The following is a 23,497-nucleotide window of genomic DNA, read 5'->3' on the forward strand; positions in this document are numbered from 1 at the left end:
TATGACATATGTTCTGCTGTTTTACCTTCTGTGTTGAATAGATGATGATTAGTCCATTCAATTCTCTTTGTTTGTTCCTTGTTGCAATTAGAACACAACTGACCGGATTAACTTGGGCAATCCCCTTCATAAAAATAATAATCCTAAAAAAAAAAGTTTTGAATTATTTGTATTCAAGTTTTCAAATAAAACATTCTGTAAATGCACAATTGTTAAATACCAGATTATTGCCTATAGATCACTTCAAATTCTCCTCTTTTTGATCTGTTCCTTCTAACAATTTATTTCTCTTTACTTCCCCCAATTCTGTATGAATGGTGTGAACCTCAGACTCCCCCCCCCCCCCCCCCCAGTGTGTCCCACCCAGCTCAGGTATGTTGTGTGAAGGGTACTATGATCTCCACGATTTCCATCACTCAGGGTTCTACTGCCCCCGCCTCTCTGACCCCCCCGAACACTCCTACTGCTGTCGCCAAGGAATCCTCTACCTCAAGTACTGCTGCAACCAATCAGAGTTCCAGGATGTCATGAATGTCAACCTATCAGAGAGCAGCACCTCCCAGCTCTTTCACAGGTTAGTGCTGAAAATGGACCCTGGTCTTTGAAACCAGGCCATCCTCAAATCCAAGTACTGTTGGCAAAAGTGGGAGCTTAAGCAAGCAAAACCTAGAAGACATCCAATCTAAAGATCAGTGCTGCAACGTCAGCTGTTCTAGCGTACATCATGTGGAAAGCGTGGCTGGGATGAGGTACAATAGGACTGGTCAACCTGGATCTCTAGAACAGACAATAGCCACATTGTCTAAACCTGATATGGTTTCTGAGCGTAACACAAGTACTCAGTGGAAGGGGTATGGGTGAACGCACCAACAGCTGTTAGACCTGTGTCCCAAATGTATGCACTTTCAGCATAGGGGGAAAAAAACATTATGGTAAATAATGCATTCATGTATAAATGTTTGAACTGATGGGCACATCACTGGCCCCTGTGTTTTTCTCTGCAGCAAGCCTCTCACCCTCATGGCAGTGGGGTTCTATATAGTTCTGGTTCTGACCCTGATGATAGTGGACTTTCTCTGGTTCTGCCGCATGCGTGACCTCACTGTGCTGGCTGCTCTCAGGAAGTACTTGACCTGCCCCCGCTGGATAAACAGCATCCTGCGCCCCAACAGACAGCCCACACACTACCATAGCAACAGGAACCTAGCTCCACATAGGAATCGGCAGGGAGCTCCACCTTGTCTCCCTGGCGACCAGAACGGCAGATCAGCAAGCAAGAGTTGCCATGGTGACCAGTGCACAGAGTTCTCACATCTGGACCCAGAAGAGAACAGTGATTGGACAGAAGATGACATGGAGTGCTCTGATGACTGAATAGCAACTGTTGTCTCCCTGCTCACTATTAGTCATCCCTTTATAATGCTTTTTCATTTATTCAGGTGTAGGTAATATATATATATATATATATATATATATATATATATATATATATATATATATATATAGGAATGCACATGTTATTATTTATAATAGGAATGCACATGTTATTATGTATAATAGGAATGCACATGTTATTATGTATACACCCAGAAATGATGTGATAATTAAAGATGCATTCCATATTCATTTATATTTAATAACTCCCCTTCCTCTTTTTCCCCCAGATGCTCATAAATACTATTATAAAGCAATAGGTTTATTATTGTGTGCAAGGGCTAAATGCATACATCAGCAAAACTTGGCAATTCATTCTGAATACATTTAAACCTCAACCCAACACGCAGATATACATTTCATCTTGCTCACAGGACATGTTTCTTTTTCTCTTTGAGTTCAGGTCCTTCCAGTGCATCAAACTAATCCCCATGCCAAAACAATATGAAACGTAATCATAGTAGAGTAATAATATCTGAGCTCCCCTGTATCACCATCCAAGCAATTCTAGAACCCCTGTATCACCACCCAAGCAATTCTAGAACCCCTGTATCACCACCCAAGCAATTCTAGAACCCCTGTGCACCACCCAAGCAATTCTATCCCAAAATCCTCAAACTGTTGGAATCATGTCTGTAGTTCCACTAAGAATACTCAAAAATGGTTGTTTTAAAGCAAATATCTAACATGAAAAATGAATAGTTTTTATTCCATAATATTACCATTGAGACCATTAATACTGTACTGGCAAGCTAAACATCAGGATCAGAAAACTGACAAGTTCCACAGAACAAGCTGCATATTGATATATTTTAATAGAGCTAGTCTCTACTTTACTACCTCGGACATGCTTGGGTTGTTGTTTCTCCTTGCAGGTTTTCAGTTTTGTTTTAAACCTGTTCAAAGCAAATGCTAGGGTATATCCTTGTGTCACATCATTTTACAATTCATTAATGTAAGTCTTATATTCCCCAATATATTGTGTACTGTCTGATGTTGTATTCACTCTATATGTAAAATCTTGTTATGCAAGACCGGTAATAAATGATTCCACATGTAAAGCGATTCATTCCAGCCTCATAAAGAGAGCTACACACTAATAGTGTAGTGCAGTGCTTCACAGCTTTCCAGGACTTTTAAAAGCAATCCATCAACACGATACTATGGGCTGCAGAAAACTGAGGAATGGTTTTAGTTGTATGAATAAAATTCAGTTTGACATTCGAAACACCTGCAGAAGCCTACAACCTAATGGAACAGTTTCATGCATCAAAATCTGGGAATGCAAGCCGAGACTGACGCTTTCTAATGATTTATTTCTAAAATCAACACTTTTGCAGCTCTGCGTTATCTCGATGTTCTGCCAGCCTTGTTTCAATCCCGCGCTGCCTTGTTTGGCGATGGAACGCAAGGATGGGGCGGGGCTGTTCCTAAACGTCATCACGCCGCTCCCTGGGAACAGGAAGACGGTGAAATACTACATCTGCCGAACACAGATCATACGGTGGGCGTTCAGAAACTGTTACCAACCTTTCAAGTTTTTACAGTATTTAAGACATTTCAGATACAACGTGCGTGGATCCTGAGCACAGGACACTGAAAACAGAGCCGTTGAGATTCATTGGTAATTTAGCAGTCCGAGAGAATGAGTGAAAACGGCACCGAGAAGGTAAAACTTGGTTTAATAATAATGACTTTACAATGCTGTGTTAACCGCTCAGGACAACAGCATAGAGAGAGAGATGTTCAAAGTACGGTCGACATGTCAATGTGCACTGCCAGGTCAAACAGCAAGACGAGTGTGATCTATCTGTCTGTCTCTGCCTGCTTGTCTGCGCTCAGTTTAGTTTGTTATCATCCACTCCTTCTAGAACACCGAATAAAAAAAAAGTAGCTTGATGATGCACCGAGTTTTTGCTCGGCTCTGCTCAGCTTTGCTTGTGAAATTAGCCAAGCCTAGACACGGTTTTGAACCAGCCTGGCTTAACTTGGTGGATCTGGCTTTAATCAGAGGTCAGGCAGCAGCAGCACGTCATATTCCTTCTGGTGCTTTCTGAACCAAAACTCACTCCAAGTAACTTAACAAAAACATGATATCATTATATCCATATATACTTCTCTCTCGTCGCTGATTTCTTAACATGTGTTAGTAATACAGTTTAATTGATACTTTGTATGGTTGTAAAACACATTTTGAGCAAAAATACCTAAGTTCCACATAAATTAGAAATACAGTAAATCAAACACTTTGGCCATGCTTGGGTTCCAGTGCAAACTTGGCACATGTAAGCTCTTGTGTGTTAACTGTGTGGTTTTATGCTTCCCCTCCAGGATCCAGCTGCTCTGAGAGAGGAGGGGAACTGTCTGTTCAAGGACGGGGATTTCCAGGGGGCGCTGTCCTGTTACACCAAGGCCCTCAAACTGAGCGACACCCAATCAGAATGTGCCGTCCTGCACCGCAATCGGGCTGCTTGCTACCTCAAACTGGTCAGTGTGGAGTGGGGGCTTGGACTGGTCACGCTGTCAAAACCACAGACACACATTCCTGTACACTTAGTGGTGGTGTTCATGTGCTTTTCCATTCAGAATAGGGGCTCTTTACAAATGTCCAGATGCTCTGGATAACTGACACACATTGTTTTTCTTTCAAAGTGCTTTTAGAAAGGATTCGTAACCCTTACTGGTAGTTGAACATGTTTTCTTTCTCTTATTAGGAGGACTATTCCAAAGCGGAGTCCGACGCTAGCAAAGGTGAGCTGTGTTTCTTGTACTGTTCTGCGCTCCCCGTCCCCCCTCTGTGATCGTCTTGTTCTTCCCCCAAACTCCCTCTCTCTCTGTCCGCCCAGCGCTGGACTCGGACCCTGGGGATGTGAAGGCTCGGTTTCGCCGCTCGCAGGCCTTGCAGAAGCTGGGCCATCTGGACCAGGCCTTCAAAGACATCCAGAGGTGTGCACAGCTGGAGCCCAAGAACATGACCTTCCAGGAGAGCCTGCGGCAGCTGGGGGCGCAGATCCAGGACAAGGTGCAGGACTGATCATTCTACCATCAGCGCTGCCTCTCCATCGCTCCCTGCATTAATCATCTAAACAGCGCATATTTTAAATGCACACATTGATAGTAGCCCCAAGTGTGAGATTGTTTGAAAAACAGGTTGGTATAGAAAATGCATTGTGGCTATGCCTCTCCGATGGGTCACTAGGTCTGCCCTCTTCCCTCTTCCTTCAGGTCCAGCAGCTGTCCTCCACAGACGCTCGTGTTCAGCAGATGTTCTCTCTGCTCCTGGACTCCTCAGCGCAGGAGTCTGACAGGCACAAGGTAAGAGGAGGGCTGTGTTTTTTCAACGCCCTGTCAGATTGCTTTGTACATAGTTTATTGACAGACTTGTAAAACTACCATATAATCAATGTGCTTTAATAATCAGGGATGTATGTAGCAGGGGGCTTGAAATATTGTAGTGAATGAAAAGCAGCCTGTGACTGCACTGTGAGAGGTGTGAGCAAGGCAGTGGTGCTGCATTGCATTGATACAGTGGGGTAGCTGGTCTTTCATGCCCTCTCTAACTCCCCTCTCCTCTCCTCTCCTCTCCTGCAGGCGGCTCAGAATCTGGTGGTCCTGTCGCGGGAGGACGCGGGGGCGGAGCAGATATTCCGCAACGACGGGGTGCGGCTCTTGCAGAGACTGATGGATTCTGGTAAAGAGGAGATGATTCTGCCTGCGCTGCGCACACTGGTGGGGCTTTGCAGCGGGCACCAGTCCAGGGTGAGTACTGCTGAGCCACCACACACACACACACACACACACACACACACACACACACACACACACACACACACGATGCATCTTGCTTTGCCCTACAACCTCCTGTCTATCTCCCTCTGTGCAGTCCATGGCTATCGTGAATGAGCTGGGAATGGAGCGGCTGTGTGCAGTGATGGGGTCGGGGGGAGAGCAGGTCTCCCTGGCTGCCTGTCACCTCCTGCAGGTCATGTTCGAGGCTCTGATGGAGGGAATGAAGAAGGACGTGCGAGGCAAAGAGGAGGCCATGCTGCTTGGTATGTCCTGGCTGCCTGTAGCTTTCTGGAGCTGTGCTTGCTTGCCTAGACGTGCTAGATTTGTGTGCATTTCCCACATGCAGTATCTGTCTATCCTGACACCGACTCACTCCTGCTCCAGAGCCGTCTCGGGAGCTGAGGTCAATGCTGTGTCACCTCCTGGACGTCCTCACGGCTCCCGCGGTGTCCGGGGCGGGTCGAGACAGCGCCATCAACCTGCTCGTCAAACACGTCCCGCGCAAATCCCAGCGAGATCCCGACAACTCGCTCACTCTGTGGGTCATCGACCAGGGTGAGTCTCCCAGTCTCCCTATAACAAGATCCCTGGGTAATGTTACACAGTGAGAAACAAACAGCTTGAGAGTGCTTAAGAGTCTTTACTTAGCTGTTTGTTATGGAAAATAACAGCTTTGAATTAGACAAGAATATACAGTAGTTTCTGTCTGTATATCTGCCTGAGGCCTTTGCCATGGCTGTTGTCTGACTCTCGCTCTCTCTCTTTCCCCCCTCCGCTCCAGGGCTGAAGACGGTTCTGGAGGTGGGGGGCACAGTCCCAGAGGCCACGCAGGGCCCACCCCTGACTGACAGCACACACATGAGCTGCTCGGTGCTGCTCAGCAAGCTGTACGATGACCTGAAGAGTGATGGCGAGAGGGAGAACTTCAGCAGCCTCTGCGAGGAATACGTCCGGTGAGGGAGAGGGTCTGTTGGGTTACACTGGAAACCCCTGAGCCGATTGACCGGGCTGCATATAAAGAGTGTCTAAGCTGTGTCACCGATTCTCAGTCAGTAACAGCGCCATACTTGGATTCGGTATTCCAAAGGGAAAATGGGAGTGGAAATGAAACACAATAAACTTGTGCTCCACTTGCTGCGTTCACAGTAAAACCTGGATGCTGCTTCAGTGGGAGTCTGCCTCCCAGCCTATAAAGACCTGTAGAAAAGGAGAGGTACAGAACTGGGATATTCTAATACAGCAGTGAGTGAGTGCTGGGGGTGCTGGTGTTGTGTCTCGACAGGTCTCACTTCGAGTCGTCAGGGCTGGTCGGGAAACTGCGTGCGATCCAGACGGTGTCGGTTCTGCTGCAGGGACCCAGCGAGGTGGGGAACCAGGCCCTAGGTCTGTCCGGGATCATGGAGAGCATCATCTTGCTGTGTGGCTCCGACACAGAGATCCACCAGCAGGTGGCAGTGGAGGCGCTGATCCACGCAGCCGGCAAGGCCAAGAGGGCCTCCTTCATCACCGCCAACGGCGTGGCGCTGCTCAAAGACATCTACAAGAAGAGCAAGAGCGACAAGATCCGAGTGCGCGCCCTGGTGGTGAGGATTCAGCGTTTACTGCTGTATTGAAACACTAGGGTAGTGTCTGTCTGAGTGTGTGTGTCTGACAGTGTGTCTGAGGTATTGAAACACTAGGGTAGTGTCGGTCTGACAGTGTGTCTGTCTGCTGTCTCTCAGGGTCTGTGTAAGCTGGGCTCGGCGGGAGGGACAGATTTCAGCATGAAGCAGTTTGCTGAAGGATCCACTCTGAAACTGGCCAAGCAGTGCAGGAAGTGAGTCTCTCTCTATTACATTATTTCCACACTGGAGTAAGGGGAATAGATTTTACTGTCACGGTGTGACTTCGCCCCTGTCAGTGTTTCCCAGTGACAGACGTCTTGTAGCACACACAGCATGGCTCATCCCTACACTCACACAGGACTTCCCATTCTACACACGCTGCGTCCCGAATCCAGAAGTGGAACAGCAAACATTCCGATAGGAACAAAACAACTGGAAAGGAAGGAGCTGATTGAAAGGATTGATGTGGGTAGTTTCTTGCTAGTTTAATAGTGTGTGAAGTAGGGATGATGACTGTGTCCCCCTCCTGCCAGGTGGCTGTGTAACGAGGCCCTGCCTCCGAGCTCCCGGCGCTGGGCGATCGAGGGCCTGGCGTACCTCACCTTCGATGCGGATGTGAAGGAGGAGCTGGCAGAGGATGGACAGGCTCTGCAGGCCATGTTCCAGCTGGCCAAGGTACATTCGGCTAGGGACACTGCTGCAAACACAGAGCAGGGTTACCAGCGGGACCACAGATTCAATATTGCTTACCAGTGCACATGGGTTTTATTAGGCATAACACCAGGCTACAGAAGAGTCCATAAGATCTGTCTGCAACGGTTTCGTTTCAGTCCTATGGAATCTTGTGTCTACTGGCCTAGGGTGTTTTTTTAGGATGAAGTACACTGTAACATACTGCAGAATTACCCTGATGTGTTAAAAGCTGGCAGTGGCGTGGCCCAAAGTGCCCGGTGCGTGCAGCCCGGTCTCGCCCGCAGTGTAATGAACCCGTCACTCTGCTTGCTTTCCTGCCCAGTGGGAGAGGGGAGTGTAACCTTGCCCTGCTTCTCTCTCTGCAGTCGGAGGATAAGACAGTGCTGTTTGCTGTGGGCTCCACGCTGGTGAACTGCACCAACAGCTATGACTCGGAGAAGCCGGACCCGCAGATGGTGGAGCTGGCCAAGTACGCCAAGCAGCACGTCCCTGAAGAGCACCCCAAGGTAGGGCGGGCGGGCAGGGGCACCACAAACAGGGAGCTCCCTGTCTGAACAACCTTGGCTGTGGCAGTAAGGGCTTATCCTGCTCGAAGATTTCAGTTCATTTTGGTAATGTTTTTCTTTCAGGGTTTTTAAGTCTGTTGTCCTTCTTTATTCATGTCAGTGTTGTTTGTGCAGTTAGACAACAGCAGTCAGTTTTCGTCACCGTTTGGATTCTACCAAAAAGTACGTCAAAATGTCATGTGAGATGCCGGACACGTGAGCGCTGTTTGTTTTGTTTGTGGCCAGGACGCGAAGCCCTTCGTGGAGAAGCGGCTGTCGAAGCTGCTGGAGGCGGGCGTGGTCTCGGCTCTGGTGTGCATGGTGAAGCAGGAGAGCCCGGCGCTCACTGACGCCTGCAAGGAGTGCATCGCCAGGTGAGGGAGAGGGAGACGGGCATGGGGGGACTGAGAGATACCTGGGGGCAGAACATTCCACTTCATTCTGGAACAAAGCAAGTAATGCAATAGCACCTGTTGAAGTTGTCTGCAGGACCCATGGTGGGGATCCTGGAATCCTGCTGAATGTATTTGGGGGCTTCCACCTGGATAGGTTAGTTATTCTGCAGTGCAAAGTGACCCAGTGATTTATATGTGAGCGTGTTCTTCTCCTGTGTTTCAGGGTGTTCCTGGCGGTTGTGGAGAAGCCTGAGGACAGGGGGACAGTGGTGGCACAGGGGGGTGGGAAGGTGAGGTTCCAGCTGCTTTCGTACATTATTATTATTATTATTATTATTTATTTCTTAGCAGACGCCCTTATCCAGGGCGACTTACAATTGTTACAAGATATCACATTATTTCACATTATACAGATATGTTCACATTATTTTTACATACAATTACCCATTTATACAGTTGGGTTTTTACTGGAGCAATCTAGGTAAAGTACCTTGCTCAAGGGTACAACAGCAGTGTCCCCCACTGGGGATTGAACCCACAACCTTCTGGTCAAGAGTCCAGAGCCCTAACCACTACTCCACACTTACAGTCAGATAGCAGCTGGCTTACAGTCAGATAGCAGCTGGCTTACAGTCAGATAGCAGCTAGCGCACAGTTAACACTGCAGGGAGTTGCTCTGAAGGAGAGTTGTTTGCTGCTTGCCAGGCCCTGATCCCGCTCGCCACCGAGGGCACGGACGCGGGGAAGACAAAGGCGGCGCAGACCCTAGCAAAGATTACTATCACGTCCAACCCAGAGATCGCCTTCCCCGGGGAGAGGGTGAGTGCTGGCTGCCTGGCTGTCATTAATTACATTGTTTCTTCTCTCTGTGTGAGTGTTGACTGCTGTGTCTTTACTAAGTGGTGTGTGTTTGTATAGTGATTGCTGTCTGTGTACTGACTGCTGTGTGTGGATTTATTGCCTGCTGCTTTGTTGTCTGCAGATCTACGAGGTGGTGCGGCCGCTGGTCAGCCTGCTGGGACTCGATTGCACGGCCCTGCAGAACTTCGAGGCACTCATGGCACTCACCAACCTGGCGGGCATCAGCGAGAGGCTCCGGTCAGTCTGCACAACGTATAACAACTTCCTGCTCCCCAGCCCTTTCACCCTGCACCCCAACACTCCCTGCTCCCCAACCCTTTCACCCTGCACCCCAACACTCCCTGCTCCCCAGCCCTTTCACCCTGTACCCCAACATGCATACACATTCTCTTGAGTTTTGCAGCAGGATGCCCAAGTGTTTATTCCTCTAACAGCGCTGCTTGTTCCCACTCTCTGCAGGCAGAAGATAATGAAGGAGGGGGCGGTGTCGAAGATCGAGGGCTACATGTTTGAGGATCACGAGATGATTCGAGTGGCTGCCACTGAGTGCATGTGCAACCTGGTCCTGAGTCCAGACGTAAGAGGGGGGACAGTCCTGGGCTTTCAATATGGAGTTCTAGACTTGGTCTTGTGGTTCAGAGAGCAGGGGTACTAGCTCAAGACAGCTCAACCATCCACAGCATGCGTTTCTTTCCCTGGTATACTGACACCCCTGTCTCGTAAACTATGTGAAGTTTAAATGTATTCCCTTGAGGGGACTCTCTTGTGCAGGTGTTTTGTCCCCGAGGTTTCTAAGCTTTCTGCTGGCTGTGTGACGGAGAGTTTCTGATTTGCTGCTTGTCTTCATTAGGTGCAGGAGAGGTTTGTGGCCGAGGACAACGACCGGCTGAAGTTGCTTGTGCTGTACAGCGGGGAGGATGACGAGAGACTGCGGAAGGCAGCGGCTGGGACCCTGGCCATGCTGACATCGGTGCAGCCCTCCCTCTGCGCGCGCGTCCCTCGCACTGTAAGCCCTGGGGTGGGGGAACAGGGAGGGGTCTCCTCCCAGCTTGAGTTACTAAACGTGATACTAAACAGAGTGTGACAGTAAACCAGGTGGTATTAAGCAGTTTGATAATAAACGCAGTGTGACAGTAAGCAGTTTGTCTGCTCATTCTCAATGACACAGTTCCAGTTGTAATTGAGCCCAGGCCGGTTTCCTTGCAGACGTCCCACTGGCTGGAGATCCTGCAGGCCCTGCTGCTGAGCGAGAGCAGGGAGCTACAGCACCGTGCCGCAGTCATCGCTATGAATCTCATGCAGGCGGAGCGCGGGCTGGCTGAGCAGCTCATCGAGAGTGAGGTGCTCGAGATCCTGTCCGTCATGACCAAGGGGGACGCCGCTGAGCACAACCCAGCCTGCCGAGCCGCCAAGCAGTGCCTGGACATCGCCCTGGAGTACGGGCTCATCAAACCCAACCCTGCAGAATGAGCGAGAATCACTGACACACCGCACCTTCAGATGGGTACAAGGAACAAGCAAAAAGAGGGTCGACCAGGGCCTCCCTCTAGCAGGATGCCTGTCCAGCACTGTAGTTTGAAACATGCCACTGTGACACTTCCATGAAGTTTATGAATCTAAACACAGACTGCAGAAGGGGGAGTATTGTTGTTCTGTAGGCTGCAGGGATTGGACCAAAGATTGTGTTGTTTAAAGTTTAGGGCAGTGACAAGAAGCAGCTGTAAATATGTTTGAAGACCTGATTTTTATAATTCCTTCACTCCTACCATTCAGGCTTTTCTAGTTGTTAATTGAGTTCTTGTGTTTAATTTGAATTCTTCTTTGTATGTGTTTTTTAATGAGATTAGCATGCTGCTGGCACCCAGGACCACCTTGTTGAGTCACCTCTTAATGCTGCCAAGTACACAGTGTGCAAGCAAGAAAATAGTCACAAATTGACTTGCATCCAGATTCTAGAATGCAGCAACCAACATTCTCCACATTTGTAAACATTAACCAAACTTTGTGTTATACATTCCATGTATGAAGCACCCATTTGATTAGCTCTACCCACAATGCTTTAATAATCACATGGAACAGAATTTTTTTTTTCTTTTGATTCACACAATAAATATGTTCACACTGAAAGTGAGCCTTTGTTTTCTTTGCCGGTCTGTGTTTCACTAGGCGTGTATATAAGTGTGTGTATGTGTGTATACATACTACAGTGTGTATTAGTTATACTGGTCAATTACTCACTTGTTTTGTTAAAGGAAAAAACTCAACAGAAAAAATGCTGCTGCTGCTGTTCTAAGTATCCAGCACTGCACTGAATACAGCACACCTGGTTTATTCTACAGCATAATCATTTGCAGTAATATCGTTAACACTAAAACATGAAAGTACCGTCGCCCGAGCATTTACAATTAAACTAAAACATCTCAGTGAGTCCTTGTAAAATACATTCAAGTAGTTGACTGGTTATAATAAACTGGCTGTGTGGCCACTGGCATCCTAATACACGATTTCTGCGTGTAGTGCTGGGGGTGAGTAACGCCAACATTCACATGAACGCCCTGACAGGCTAATCTGGTCGCTAATTATTATGTTTTGCATTCTGAAGCTGAAATTGGAATCCTGTATTCTCAATGCTAAATATTAAGTTATGCATCCGAAACGTGCAATTCGGTTTGCTGAATGGGAAGTACTGTTTCGGCTTCCGTAATTGTAGTTTCCTATCTACCGTGCTAACTGAACATGCGCCGAATGCAGACGCAGTGTTTTTGTAGATGCAGGCAAAGGTAAGGGAAGGCAGAGAAATTGATAGGAGACGAATCTTGTCCCTGTAATGTGACGTTTCTAATGTCGTGGTTCGGTTTTGGATTCAACGGGTTTGGGCAAATAATACCCCGAGCCAGAGCCAATGTTGGAGTAAAGGTGCTGTTTCCGGAAAGACTCGAGAGTTGCAACTGTGATGTCGGGCAGACTCGGGTCACTCGGACCGAGAAAGATGAACGATTACCTGGGGAACACTGCTGCACTGAGATCCGGGCGACATGGAGCAGACGAGCAGTCGTGCACCGGCAGACAGGTACAAAGTTCGACCAATCTTATAACAAAACGTATCAAAGCGCCTGCCTAGCTATTGAATAGACCGCTATTTAAGGGTATGATGAATCCTTTTGACAACGGTACGCGTTGCACTGTTATTGCACTGTATGTGGTCACCATAGCAACATTTCTGCTTCAGAGAATAGATGCCACGGGGAAGAACGCTGCTTTATTCAGAAGGTGGTAGCTTGTGCGGTTTATCAGACATTTGTTTTGCATTTTATTCAGGTGATGTCTGCATCTCTGGGTTTGTGACTAGTCCGTCCAATCAGAATGCCTGCACCCACGTTCCAGCCACCAAGGGCTGCCAGGATGCTCTGATTGGAGAGCGGTACCTGACTGCGTCCTTCACTGACAAAATAGAATGCTGGGATATTGGAGGACTAGGCAGTCAGCCTGTCTGGAGGATGGAGCTAACCAAAACTGATACAGCAGGTAGTGCATTGTAAATACTGAGAATGGACATATATTAATAAGAAAGAAAGAAGGCTTATTTCTGCTATTTTTTCTTCATATCATTTCCTTCTCAAGTTCAGATGGAAATACTTCAGTCGCACAGCATCTGAAGACACTCTGGGTTTTCAAATCATGAGCTTTTGAGTCACACCTGAGCTTATTTAAACAAACAGTAGAGACGTCAAGCGCAGGTAAAACCTGGAGTGGCTCAGACAGCTATGCAGAGTGAAATCGTTTTACAAGAGCTATCAAGAACACCATTCACTGTGACTCCATATCCAATGTGGGTTTAACAATGTTGAAATGAGGTATTCACCCACCCAGCTGGCCGTTGTCTTTCTCGTTTCCTCAATCAGCACTGCCCCTGGCTCCCGGGGGATATGCCTTTCCGAAGACACCCTTCTATCGGGCCCTCGCTCCACAGATCTGCGCCCGGAAGCTGGCCCTGGGTACGGAGCACGCTGTCCTGCTGAGTGCCGATGGGACAGTGTACACCTGGGGCTCGGGGAGGTAAAAACTGCCCTGTACTACAACCCTGGGGGGCTTTTACAACAGCAGGAAGCTTTATAAGGGGGAGCTGCTGAGCCAGGACAGCCAGCCCCTAGTACACTGTCACATCTAGAAACAAGACTCCAGTTCCACAGCAGTTTGAGCCATTTGCAATTTAGATTGTTTTGTCTAACTAAGCTCAGGTTCAGCTAATTCAGCTCTTTGTAAAACATATAATGGCTTAAATTGCTATTCAGTGGGAGTCTTATTTCCATTTCTGTTGTTTTGGTTAAAAAGCATGACCGACATTTCCCTAACCTCCCCGTGCCCCCTAACCTTACTGCTCTGTGCTCTCTCCAGCCATGGTCAGCTGGGTCACGGCAGTGTGGAGAGCCAGCTAGAGCCCCTGGCAGTGGAGGGGCTCAGAGGGCTGCCCATGGGGGATGTGGCAGCTGGGGGCTGGCATTCCGTCTGCATCAGCGGTAAGAACTGGAGACTAAGAGCACTGTGAAACCAAGAGGCAGGGTAACAAGAAATGGGGAGGGGTTCAACTTATAAACAGGGATTTCATTCAGATTTGTTTCCAGCTGTGTCACATCCCTGCCTTTCCCATTGGTTTATTCGGTGCCCCTTTGTGTTTGTTTTTCTCCCTGGTTTCCTGTGCTGCAGCAGGGGGAGACCTGTATGTGTGGGGCTGGAATGAGGCTGGTCAGCTGGGGCTGCCCTCACGGTGCCTGAGAGCACAGGCGGAGCACGGCAGCGCTGGAGAAGGTAGGGTTTCATCATCCTCTTTGACATCGGGGATTTCAAACAAAAAACAGAGCCCGAATGAAAATTAAACAAACACAGGGTGAATGGCATTTCACTGTCTTTTAAGAAATATGGCAGTTTGACATAAAAACTATAACATTTATATTTTGAGTGTTAAATCAGGGCCAAATCCACAATGCATTTAGTCCCATGCAAAGTCGCTAGTTGTGTAATTTTCTGTTACAGAACCAGCAACAAACACAAAGAATAATTTAAGTACTTATTTTAATATATGTATGTTTTAAACACAGCAGGATGCGCCGTGGTACCTACAAGACAGGAAGCAGCTGTGACACAGGAAGGGGAGGGCTCAGAGGTGTTCATTTCAATCCAGGCTTTTCCTGCCCTGCTGGACTTGCCCGAGGAGTCAGAGATGAAGAAGATGAGCTGTGGGACACGGCATACCGCAGCCGTCACGTGTAAGTACTGCACATGTCTGGATACAGTGATAGCACGCAGACTGCACTCTGTGCTGACAATCCACTTTTCACCGAGTTGCCTGGTAGCTGTCTTGCATGGCTGGGGGTTCTCCTACCGCTCCTGAGATGCACACAATTAAAACGTTTTCTCTTGTTTTACCAACATACCATTTGCCATTAAATAAATAATGTTACAGCATTAAATTTGGTTTTAGGTGCTGGGGATCTTTACACGTGGGGCTGGGGTGAGTGCCACTCTCTTAAAACATGCTTATGTATGTATGTATGTATGTATGTTACCCTGGGGAGGGTAAAGATGTAATTTGCCCTCTTGTGTTTCAGGTGATTATGGGCAGTTGGGACACGGCACCCCCCGGAGCTCAGACCAGCCACTGCATGTGGAGTATTTTACAAAAGAAGGTCTCTGTGTTCTTGATGTGGTGTGTGGTTCCTGGAACACTTTTGTATTGGCCTCAGAGCGAGCCGTCTCATTTGAATAATCCCCAGTGTCTTTTTAGTCCTCCAGTCACACCTCTCTGTTATGGGATAGGATCTGTACTGTTAACCCGACACAGATTTAAAAGGCTTCAGTAAAACATCTGGATGTGTACCAAGTACACTTTGAAAAGAAGTGAAAATAGATATTTTTTACTGCAACTTGTAATAGTACAGAGTACACCCGAGTTGCAGAGTTTTCTTTTCCTGCATAATAAATCTTGATGTACAGTTGCATCAATATGGTTTTCCCATGCTGAATTCCAAACACACTGGACAGCATAAAGACCAACCACAAGTCATCTGTGCAATCAATGACAGGAGCATTTTTCTATTACTAACAGAAACAACTCATCCCTTCTTTGTGTACTCATGCAGTTATGCAATAACAGACAAAGCATTTAAGGAAGTAAGTAACTTTTATTGATTAAAAGAGTATTATGTTTTTATTTCTATTGTATAAAAATGCTTCTTCCGTCAGTATAACTACATTTAACTAAAAAATATCAAACATTTTCATCAGAATGTATTCTAATTTAAGGCACAATCAAGGATCAAGGTCAAACTGCATCAGGTTAAAACAAAACAAAAAAAGTTTAAAAGGGTTAAAAATTCCAGTATAAAATTCAGGTCTTGATTCCGGTGGGAGGTAGCTTGTCCGAGCTGGGCTTGTGTCTGCTTCTGGTCCTGGCCCCACAGCTTACAGCACAATCTTAAAAGAACTGCAAGGAAGAGAGACATCTCAGACAGTGTCTAGTTCACCATGCAATCCCCTTTTCTTTACAATATTGCTCAGCTCCTGTGGGCAATATGTACTTTGCCACTGTATCCCTAATACAAAGTAGTCTAGACTAAAACTTGCTCCAAGGCCAAACTACAATGGCACTTTAACAAATATAGCATCCTTTCCAGAAGTATTTATAAACTCAACTGTGTATTTAGGTTGGCGCAGTACATTGGCAGGGTCTGTTGTCTTTTACTCAGTCTGCACGGTCTTCTGCCAGCAATGGATATTTAATACAGTTAGCACCTGTACAGATTCAGTGCTCAGCAAGACAGTGCATCAACCCACGGTCTGCACTCCTCATTTTAATACCCAGGACAGCACTCTCTCTCACCCTACCTGACGAAATCAGGGGACCTGGAAATGACATGCTGGAACTCTGAGAGGTTCACTGTTCCGTCTTTGTCGATGTCTGACTCTTCAAGAATCTGCAATCCAATAAAACAATTATCAGCAACATCTTATCCAGCATTTCAGACACAGAGATTTTATAATGATGCTGCAAGCACCAGAATCCTCCGTCACTATTGTCTAAGTAAACGTCAATCTGAATGCACTCCAATATAAAACGCTCCTATTCGGAGTGCTGCGGAGAGGCTTACATTGTGGATGAGCTGGTTCATCTCCTCTGGGGTGAGCCTGGTCTCAGGGGTGTCTCCAGTCAGGCAGTTCACCAGGTGCTCCAGGTCTGTGCGGTCCAGGGTTCCATCATCATCGAAATCTACACAACGCAAGCAACACCGTGGGTGTGTTAATTAACAGAGAGGCTCAGAGCAAGAATCCCTCTGCTCACTCAGATCACTGATGAAATCAGCTCTGAGCTGCTCAGGAGTAGCGGGACTCAGCATGGATATAGACAAAACCAAGCCTGCACTTACAGTGCAGGACTACTGACCTGTGCACTGCTCCTCAATGATCACCAAAACTCTCCATCGCACATGAATGCATACAGCTGAATCCCTCTACTATCCCCCCAATGGGACTATAAATATTAACAGGTAGCTGGCCCAAATAAAAGAGTTTACATCCAGTCTGAAAAGACAGTCAGCACTAAATGATTCCTGAAGTGCTCCTACCCCAGATCTTTTACAAACGCTGCAATGAGAACCAGGCAAAAGTTAACAGCTGTATTTGAGCAGTGCTGAAGCCCCTGCCCAGGCTGTCTGTCAAGGCCTCGTACCGAAGATGCGGAAGGCGTAGTGTGATTTGATCTCTGGGGTGGCGGAGTCGCTGAAGGCACTGAGCAGGTCCAGGAAGTCCTCGAACGACAGGCTGTCGTCCTTCTCCTCCGAGGTGGAGAACACGTGACAGATCCTTTGCCGGAATGGGTTCGACTGGAAAATGAGAGGAAAGAAATAAATAACCAAATACAATTCTTTGCACCCAACAAATATCCCTTTAGAAACTATAGATACAAAAGGCTTATAGTTTTCTGACATCAACTAATTTACATCAACACTGAAGTCCTGTTTGTAAGGGCTTATCAAACTAGGTATTAAAATGTATGTTGTATTGTATTGCACTGTGGATAAAATATTCCTGCTCTGTCCTGTACCTTCAGCTCTGGCAGGGTCAACACCTTCTCCTGTGGGACCCTGGTGGTCAACGAGTCCTGGTTTTTGGATAGCAGCTCACTGAATCTCCGGTGGGCACTGAAACATCATGATCCAAAAAATAATCATTTCTAGCTGCAGTTGAATCCATGCGACAAGACCCTTGTTTAACTTCCTGTCAGTCTTGATTCATCTACTCAGTCCAGTTAACGGCAGCACACAGGGCAGAGGAAATCAATGCCTGTTCTTACTCTAAATCACCTGGAAACTACCCTGTGTTCATTTTGATGGCTTGCCAGGGAAATCAAACAGAAGGAATTCAACAGAATTTTTGAATAATGTCAGCAGAAACTGTTGGATATCCAGTGGACACAACCAGGGTTGGGATCAATTCCTGTTTTTAATTCCTTTGTAAAATCAATTCCCAATTCCAATACATCCTTGATCAAAATTGCAATTAGCAGTGTTCTGTTAAAACAAGCTTCTCACAGCAGCAACAAATGAAAGCAGTTGAAGAATGACAATTATTATTGGAATTGGAATTGAAAAACAGGACTGGATCCCAACCCTGGACACAAGCACTACAAGTTACAAGGCGTTCACTTCTCCCATCCACTGAAACACCAATAACTATGAGCAAGACAAAGTGCAAGGAGGAGAAAGCTGCTCATCAAGTAATAATCACAAGTCACAGCACAAGACCACACTGCAGCTTCTCTCCTCAGGTACTTTGAACCCTGACAGAGAATTGGAAACTGGTGAACTGAAATGGAAAATGCACTCTCAGCAAGACAAACCACTTTGTTTTAAAAGCAAATACTTACAGAAGAATCTCTTGCTTGGTTAAAAATGTCAGTTCCTGAAATAGTAAATGTGGACAGTTAACGCATACTTTGATCAACAGTGCGAATCGCGCAGAAGTGAACTGGTTCACTTCAAAGGGTCAAAGGTTCACAATGAAGTTCAACTTTGGTAGCAATATGCACTTTTGTATGAGAGATGACTGACATTGTAAACCAATACCATAACGAGATGTGACAGAACTCTCTGGCTAGTATACCACACTGGAGTAAAACGATATGTCACAGCGGGGGAAATAAGGCTCCCATTACATAGCACTTTGACCACTGCTGGTGTTGCTATGAGTTTAATAAGACACACCTATACTCTTAGCTTATCAAGCTCGTATTAAAACCTGGAATGGGTGAAACTGATATGCAATAGGATTCTTATTTCCATCCGTGTGTCAACCATTGTCATGCATTGCACTGCTACAGAATGTATTTTACACTCGGGTCTCCATGAGGAAATATATTAAAAACTAAAATAACACAACAGTACTTGGGCAAGGAAGTCGACGTGCCGCGTTAGTTAATACTGTCACCTCGACCGACTGAAGAATGACGTTTTACAATGGTTTGAATTGAATGATCTCAAGACAATAGTATAATACATATACCGGTACTTTGCATCACAATTAACAAAACAGCCACAACTTGTCCAAATATACTGCGCACTCTCTCTCTCTAACTTCCCTCCATTCGCTCAGTTTAAGCATAATAAACAAACACACTTATTACGACTACATGACAACGTGTAACGTTAAATTAATCAACCCCTACAGTTTAATTTCGACTTGGTTCATCTGGTCATAAACAACATCCAACTCTCTCTCTCTCTCTCTCTCTCTCTCTCTCTCTCTCTCTCTCTCTCTCTCTCTCTCTCTCTCGATTTACAGATGGTATATTTACCTGGTATTCTGAAAGTAACTCCTTTGATATCTGACTGGCCGAGGCCCCCATCCTTAATGTAATAAAACAAATACAACGGTTTATATAAAACGACGCACGCCAACTCAAGTTTCTGTAAGTTTGTAACTTTCTAAGTTTCCTCTTCCTGCCGCGACGTCACACAGTCACCATGGTGATCACATTTGCATAGTACTCAGGTTCTGTCCAAAGATCGCAAAGATCATCTATGTACTTAAAAGAAAAGAAAATAACGTCAACTGCGGTGAAATAATAGCGACGTGAATTGACCAAACTTGCTTCCTGGTGTCATGTTACGCGTTACAAAGTAAAGAGCAGTACTCAACAGAACAATTGCGTCACGCCCAGTTTCTATAACTGAATTATCACAACTAAAATAAACTCTTTTTTCATTCATTTTTAAATCGTTCCAAAAACAATCACAGACAAGTAAGAAATAGATAACACAGGTAAAAATATATAAAGCGTTTGTGGGTTGATTGACAGTACTTGGCAAATATATTCCTAATACAGTACTTAGACTTTTTTTTTTTTAATGACACACAGGTTTATGTAGAATTCACTTATTTGTCGTTATTTGTATCCAGGTACTAATGTGGTTTGCTAAAATGTGCACCGAGTGTGTGTCTAGTTACTGCAAGCAGGATGCAGGGTCCAGACACACAACCAACACCATCCGCACACGTTATGCAAGATGTCTGCGCACTGTGCAAATGCTTGCTCGGCTACCGGGGTCGAGAAAATTGAAACTGGAACCACGGTTCGTGAACAAACCGAACTCCATGTATGTAACTCTCCGACACACGAGTTTGTGTACTCCGATAGAGATTTCATCCGGAGCGGGGTTCTGTGGCTGGATAAACACCGAGTCGGTTTGAACAGCGATTGTGGAGCTGGTTGTCAGCCGCTGTCTCGGTTCGATTGTGGAGCTGGTTGTCAGCCGCTGTCTCGGTTCGATTGTGGAGCTGGTTGTCAGCCGCTGTCTCGGTTCGATTGTGGAGCTGGTTGTCAGCCGCTGTCTCGGTTCGATTGTGGAGCTGGTTGTCAGCCGCTGTCTCGGTTCGATTGTGCAGCTGGTTGTCAGCCGCTGTCTCGGTTCGATTGTGGAGCTGGTTGTCAGACGCTGTCTCGGTTCGATTGTGGAGCTGGTTGTCAGCCGCTGTCTCGGTTCGATTGTGGAGCTGGTTGTCAGCCGCTGTCTCGGTTCGATTGTGCAGCTGGTTGTCAGCCGCTGTCTCGGTTCGATTGTGGAGCTGGTTGTCAGACGCTGTCTCGGTTCGATTGTGGAGCTGGTTGTCAGCCGCTGTCTCGGTTCGATTGTGGAGCTGGTTGTCAGCCGCTGTCTCGGTTCGATTGTGGAGCTGGTTGTCAGCCGCTGTCTCGGTTCGATTGTGGAGCTGGTTGTCAGCCGCTGTCTCGGTTCGATTGTGCAGCTGGTTGTCAGCCGCTGTCTCGGTTCGATTGTGGAGCTGGTTGTCAGCCGCTGTCTCGGTTCGATTGTGGAGCTGGTTGTCAGCCGCTGTCTCGGTTCGATTGTGGAGCTGGTTGTCAGCCGCTGTCTCGGTTCGATTGTGGAGCTGGTTGTCAGCCGCTGTCTCGGTTCGATTGTGCAGCTGGTTGTCAGCCGCTGTCTCGGTTCGATTGTGGAGCTGGTTGTCAGCCGCTGTCTCGGTTCGATTGTGGAGCTGGTTGTCAGCCGCTGTCTCGGTTCGATTGTGGAGCTGGTTGTCAGCCGCTGTCTCGGTTCGATTGTGGAGCTGGTTGTCAGCCGCTGTCTCGGTTCGATTGTGGAGCTGGTTGTCAGCCGCTGTCTCGGTTCGATTGTGGAGCTGGTTGTCAGCCGCTGTCTCGGTTCGATTGTGCAGCTGGTTGTCAGCCGCTGTCTCGGTTCGATTGTGGAGCTGGTTGTCAGACGCTGTCTCGGTTCGATTGTGGAGCTGGTTGTCAGCCGCTGTCTCGGTTCGATTGTGGAGCTGGTTGTCAGCCGCTGTCTCGGTTCGATTGTGCAGCTGGTTGTCAGCCGCTGTCTCGGTTCGATTGTGGAGCTGGTTGTCAGCCGCTGTCTCGGTTCGATTGTGGAACTGGTTGTCAGCCGCTGTCTCGGTTCGATTGTGCAGCTGGTTGTCAGCCGCTGTCTCGGTTCGATTTGACACTTCGGTTGGGATGGTTGGAGAAGGAGCAGCTCGGGTTTTTCCGGTACCATCTCGGGGATTTGCAAACTAAGATTTTGCCCGGCCCGCACGGGTTCGTGGCCCAGTTAAATATTCAGCGAGGAAAGGAGAGACGAAAACCACAAGAAATACAAAGTATTAGACAAAGCGTTTAACCCGAACCAGTTCAACTTTAATAAAATCGAACCGGGGGAAATTCTGTTTGAAATCAGGAAGGAAAATAAGCACGAGCCCAGCACAGAACCACAATTCAGTACAGTCAGCAACGGTCAGAGTGTCTCAGGTACTGACGCAGCTCAGATAGATCCGAATGGTCCTGCTTATTTAGATGGTGGGGTTACTCACACTAAAACGCTGGTTGTAATTAATGTGAGCCCATTGGAGTTTGGGCACTGTTTGATTATCCCCGAACCATCCCTGTGCCTTCCTCAGGTTCTAACCCGGGACGTGGTCAGAATCGGGATCGAGTCCGTTCTGCTGAGTTCCCATCCGGGTTTCCGAGTGGGTTTTAATAGCCTGGGTGCATTTGCATCTGTGAACCATTTACATCTCCATGGCTACTATCTGGACCACATGCTTCGCATCGAGTCCGCCCGAACCGAACCTCTCTGTCCAGGGCAAGCATTTCACCTCCTCTCAGATACCCCCGCCGGCTTCCTATTTTACACCGAGGGCGAGTGCTTGGGTGCACTGATCCACAACATCTGCAAAGTCACCGACTGTTTAGTGGAAAAGAACATTGCACACAACCTGTTCGTGACTCGAGGCCGCCCACCCGGTTCCTCACTTCATTCCGGGACGTCCCGGCCAGGGATCCGCGTCATTATCTGGCCCCGGCTGTCCTGCTTTGGGGCCAAAGAGGAAACCGCGTTTAACGTGGCCCTGTGTGAGCTTGCTGGTCATTTGCCGTTCAAGAACCGACAAGATTTCGATACGATCACCGAGGCTGAAGTGACAGAAATCGTCCAGAAATACCTCCTCCCAGAAAAGGAGTTTTCCATGCTGCAGTCACAACTGATGCACCTTCTACACGAGTAAACGCTGAACACTGAGAACCTATACTGTAATGTGGTTGTAATGTTAAAAAAATCATTATCAGTCTGTCAACTAAATATGCTACAAACTTGTACAACCCCAAATGCTTTTTTTTTTTAATTATAAAGGTATACAACACCGTTTTTTTTTTCTTGTTCCATATACATTTTGGTCAAATGGGCTCTGTAAATATTATAATTCTGTTATATTACATTACCACACTGAAGAATGAGTATGTTTAAGTAAAGTTAACATTGTTGAACCTTCACAGTCTCCGGCTCTTTTTTTTTACTTTGATGGAACTGTATGACATGAAGTTAACAAATATCGTATCCATAGTTTTTAGAATCTGACTAGACGTGGTAGGATCCACCAATCAGCAGCGCCCGTTTTTGTCTCCACGGCAACGGTGTTTTGTTGTGCTGATACCTGCGTGGAGAGGTGAGTCGGGGGATCTCAAGGGTGCGTGGAAATTACAATTCGAGAAATGGTTTGGAGACGTAGGATTGGATATGCCTTGGTGTTAGCGGTCGTGTCGATTCTGCCTCTCGGGAAGGTCATTGATAAAATAAACCGCACGAGTAAAATGAAACTTCCACCATAATAATGCACAACAAATACCAAGGAATAATAATACAACTCATATTACCGCTTACAGGCCTGTCACAGAAATCACTGCAAACTTTTTAAAGCATACATTTCTTTATTTGAAGTTTGACATTTATTTGAATGTTTATTAAAATATAATGTCTACACTGTACACTTAAAGCCACTATAATCATGTCTGTGTAGTCTTTATATTCATTTCAATTATCACGATTATATTTACCCTGCGTAGTATGTGATATATATTTACAGAAGTATTTTACAATGCAAGGTATAGATAAGAGAAATACCACCTGCTTACACCGTGAGGAACATGCGGTATTGTATTTAACACGTGATCTAACTCTTAATACAAATAAGAACAGCTCTTTATAGTGATCAAATATACGCTCAAATCACATCATCTTCGTTAAAGTGTAAATCTAGAAACACTGTCATGTGCATACATTTCCTATAGACACATCTAACACCAGCGTTTATATATGTACTTTACCTCTTG

At 46.7% G+C, this 23,497-nt stretch overlaps 5 protein-coding genes across 7 annotated transcripts; 4 read left to right on the plus strand and 1 right to left on the minus strand.

The window, feature by feature from the left end:
* The first annotated feature begins 374 nt into the window (after window positions 1-374).
* On the plus strand, window positions 375-1,403 carry LOC131700641 (protein shisa-like-1a). Its single transcript, XM_058999187.1, has 2 exons — window positions 375-574; window positions 1,005-1,403. Exons 1-2 carry the CDS (start codon window positions 375-377, stop codon window positions 1,372-1,374), a joined length of 570 nt encoding a protein of 189 aa, XP_058855170.1. The 3' UTR covers window positions 1,375-1,403.
* Window positions 1,404-2,885: 1,482 nt separating this feature from the next.
* LOC117963102 (protein unc-45 homolog A-like) lies at window positions 2,886-11,448 on the plus strand. The gene is made up of 20 exons (XM_058999006.1): window positions 2,886-3,103; window positions 3,766-3,921; window positions 4,149-4,185; window positions 4,281-4,456; window positions 4,660-4,749; window positions 5,026-5,193; window positions 5,318-5,486; window positions 5,608-5,778; window positions 6,005-6,176; window positions 6,506-6,806; window positions 6,945-7,039; window positions 7,361-7,502; window positions 7,886-8,026; window positions 8,312-8,439; window positions 8,684-8,750; window positions 9,166-9,279; window positions 9,443-9,558; window positions 9,781-9,898; window positions 10,172-10,327; window positions 10,528-11,448. Exons 1-20 carry the CDS (start codon window positions 3,080-3,082, stop codon window positions 10,789-10,791), a joined length of 2,805 nt encoding a protein of 934 aa, XP_058854989.1. The 5' UTR covers window positions 2,886-3,079; the 3' UTR covers window positions 10,792-11,448.
* Window positions 11,449-12,059: 611 nt separating this feature from the next.
* On the plus strand, window positions 12,060-15,597 carry LOC117429176 (RCC1 domain-containing protein 1-like). Of its 3 annotated transcripts, none has more exons than XM_034048411.3 (8): window positions 12,060-12,391; window positions 12,640-12,846; window positions 13,224-13,377; window positions 13,717-13,838; window positions 14,026-14,127; window positions 14,421-14,585; window positions 14,801-14,830; window positions 14,928-15,597. In XM_034048411.3, exons 1-8 carry the CDS (start codon window positions 12,163-12,165, stop codon window positions 15,083-15,085), a joined length of 1,167 nt encoding a protein of 388 aa, XP_033904302.3. In that variant the 5' UTR covers window positions 12,060-12,162; the 3' UTR covers window positions 15,086-15,597. The 3 variants fall into 3 exon arrangements, with proteins under 3 accessions (XP_033904302.3, XP_033904303.3, XP_033904301.3); XM_034048410.3 differs by having other exon boundaries at window positions 12,062-12,391; window positions 14,418-14,585; XM_034048412.3 differs by lacking the exon at window positions 14,801-14,830 and having other exon boundaries at window positions 12,061-12,391; window positions 14,418-14,585.
* On the minus strand, window positions 15,481-19,450 carry LOC117964201 (calcium and integrin-binding protein 1-like). The gene is made up of 7 exons (XM_058999007.1): window positions 19,169-19,450; window positions 18,242-18,276; window positions 17,420-17,516; window positions 17,045-17,198; window positions 16,467-16,585; window positions 16,204-16,292; window positions 15,481-15,802 (listed from the first exon to the last, which is right to left on the minus strand). The coding sequence occupies exons 1-7, from the start codon at window positions 19,217-19,219 to the stop codon at window positions 15,781-15,783; spliced, it is 567 nt and encodes a 188-aa protein (XP_058854990.1). The 5' UTR covers window positions 19,220-19,450; the 3' UTR covers window positions 15,481-15,780.
* A 1,997-nt stretch (window positions 19,451-21,447) lies between these two features.
* LOC117428563 (GDP-D-glucose phosphorylase 1-like) lies at window positions 21,448-22,646 on the plus strand (the record flags this gene model as incomplete). Its single annotated transcript, XM_058999188.1, has 1 exon — window positions 21,448-22,646. A coding segment is annotated over one exon (948 nt), but the record flags the coding sequence as incomplete, so codon positions are not given.
* Window positions 22,647-23,497: the final 851 nt, after the last annotated feature.

This window comes from Acipenser ruthenus, chromosome 24, assembly GCF_902713425.1.
Source record: "Acipenser ruthenus chromosome 24, fAciRut3.2 maternal haplotype, whole genome shotgun sequence".
Taxonomy (NCBI): Eukaryota; Metazoa; Chordata; class Actinopteri; order Acipenseriformes; family Acipenseridae; genus Acipenser; species Acipenser ruthenus.